General features: G+C 30.5%; 1 protein-coding gene across 1 annotated transcript in view; it reads right to left on the bottom strand.

The window, feature by feature from the left end:
- Positions 1–476: 476 nt before the first annotated feature.
- The window catches only part of Tubgcp5 (tubulin gamma complex associated protein 5), a 41,127-nt gene continuing 40,247 nt past the window's right edge, over positions 477–1,356 (bottom strand). Inside the window, exon 23 of the mRNA XM_031386810.1 lies at positions 477–1,085. Within this exon, the coding sequence (XP_031242670.1) occupies positions 1,039–1,085 (47 nt within the window). The 3' untranslated portion in view covers positions 477–1,038. The remainder of the gene's footprint in view (positions 1,086–1,356) is intronic.

Below are 1,356 nucleotides of genomic sequence, written 5' to 3'. Positions count from 1 at the left end.
CTACCAACCTACCAACCAACCACATAAAAAACCCAAGAAACCTAGCTGGGTAGTGGTGGCGCACGCCTTTAAACCCAGCACTTGGGAGGCAGAGGCAGGTGGATTTCTGAGTTCGAGGCCAGTCTGGTCTACAGACTGAGTTCCAGGACAGTCAGGGCTACACAGCCCTGACTCGAAACCTGTCTCGAAAAACAAAACAAAAAAAGAAACCAAAATCACAAAAAAAAAAAAACAAGAAACCAAACTGAACCAAAATAAAACAAACAAGAGGTTAAGTATATTTCATGCACAGAATAGACTGACTATCTCAGTGAATGTATTATATATGCTTAGGAATATGTATTGTGTTACATATTGAGGGCTATCAGTTTGACTTAGCTGGCTAAAGTTCATTCTGCTACATCCTTACGGTATTTATCTGCTTACATAATACATCTGTTCTCATACAGTGCCTACTAAGAAATACACATGAAATATGTGGGAAAATGGAATGATACACTTTTATTTGAGATATTACTAGTTAGCTAATAAATGCTAAAAATAGATATAAAACAGCTGGCCTTAAGTAAAGTACAGTTTATACATTGATATGGTTTTTATTTTTCTTCTGGGATTTTCTATGCACATAAAAATGCTTCAAGGATAGTCAAATCTAAGACAACTTTTAGGTAAGAGGAAATGTAAACTTACAGAGTATCTGATGTTCTTTTATTGCCTCCGAGCACTCCGTATACACATATATACAAGCAGACAAAATACTCATATACATTAAAATAAGTCAATCTTTTAGAAGAAAAGAAATATTAGTAAATAGTCTATTTTTATATAATACCTATATATTTTACAGTTAGATATACATTATATACATACCTCTATATACTCGATAATAAAATTCAGAAAAATACCTACAATTCATTTGTCTAGACATGTTTAACAATAAAAATAAATAAAACAAAAGATTCTTATTTCTCAGCTGCAAACAGTAAATATGTACATGGATGATGTCGAAGTCTAAGGTACTTGTTAAATTAGAGATATTTAACTTTGCTCCATGCCAGCCATGAGCGATAATGCGAGAGATTCCACTGTGGGAAGAAAAAAAACAAAAGAGGTTAAAAATTAGTTCTAAATATGTTTAAATGTTTGAATAAGGCTACAGTGAATTTAAAACTTAAAAGTATTTAAAGATGTATTATTTTTTTAAATAAAATATCAGTATTTTTAATATATAATAAAGAAAATATTTGTTAATATAAATGGAAAAAGTTGATTACATTTTTTATCTCAGATCTTTTTTTTTTTATTTTAGATATTTTCTTTATTTACATGTAAATTTCTCCATTCCCAGTTTCCCCT

Source organism: Mastomys coucha, unplaced genomic scaffold, assembly GCF_008632895.1.
Source record: "Mastomys coucha isolate ucsf_1 unplaced genomic scaffold, UCSF_Mcou_1 pScaffold21, whole genome shotgun sequence".
NCBI classification, from domain to species: domain Eukaryota; kingdom Metazoa; phylum Chordata; class Mammalia; order Rodentia; family Muridae; genus Mastomys; species Mastomys coucha.
Note: the sequence above shows the minus strand (reverse complement) of the source record. Positions and strands in the feature narration are given on the sequence as shown.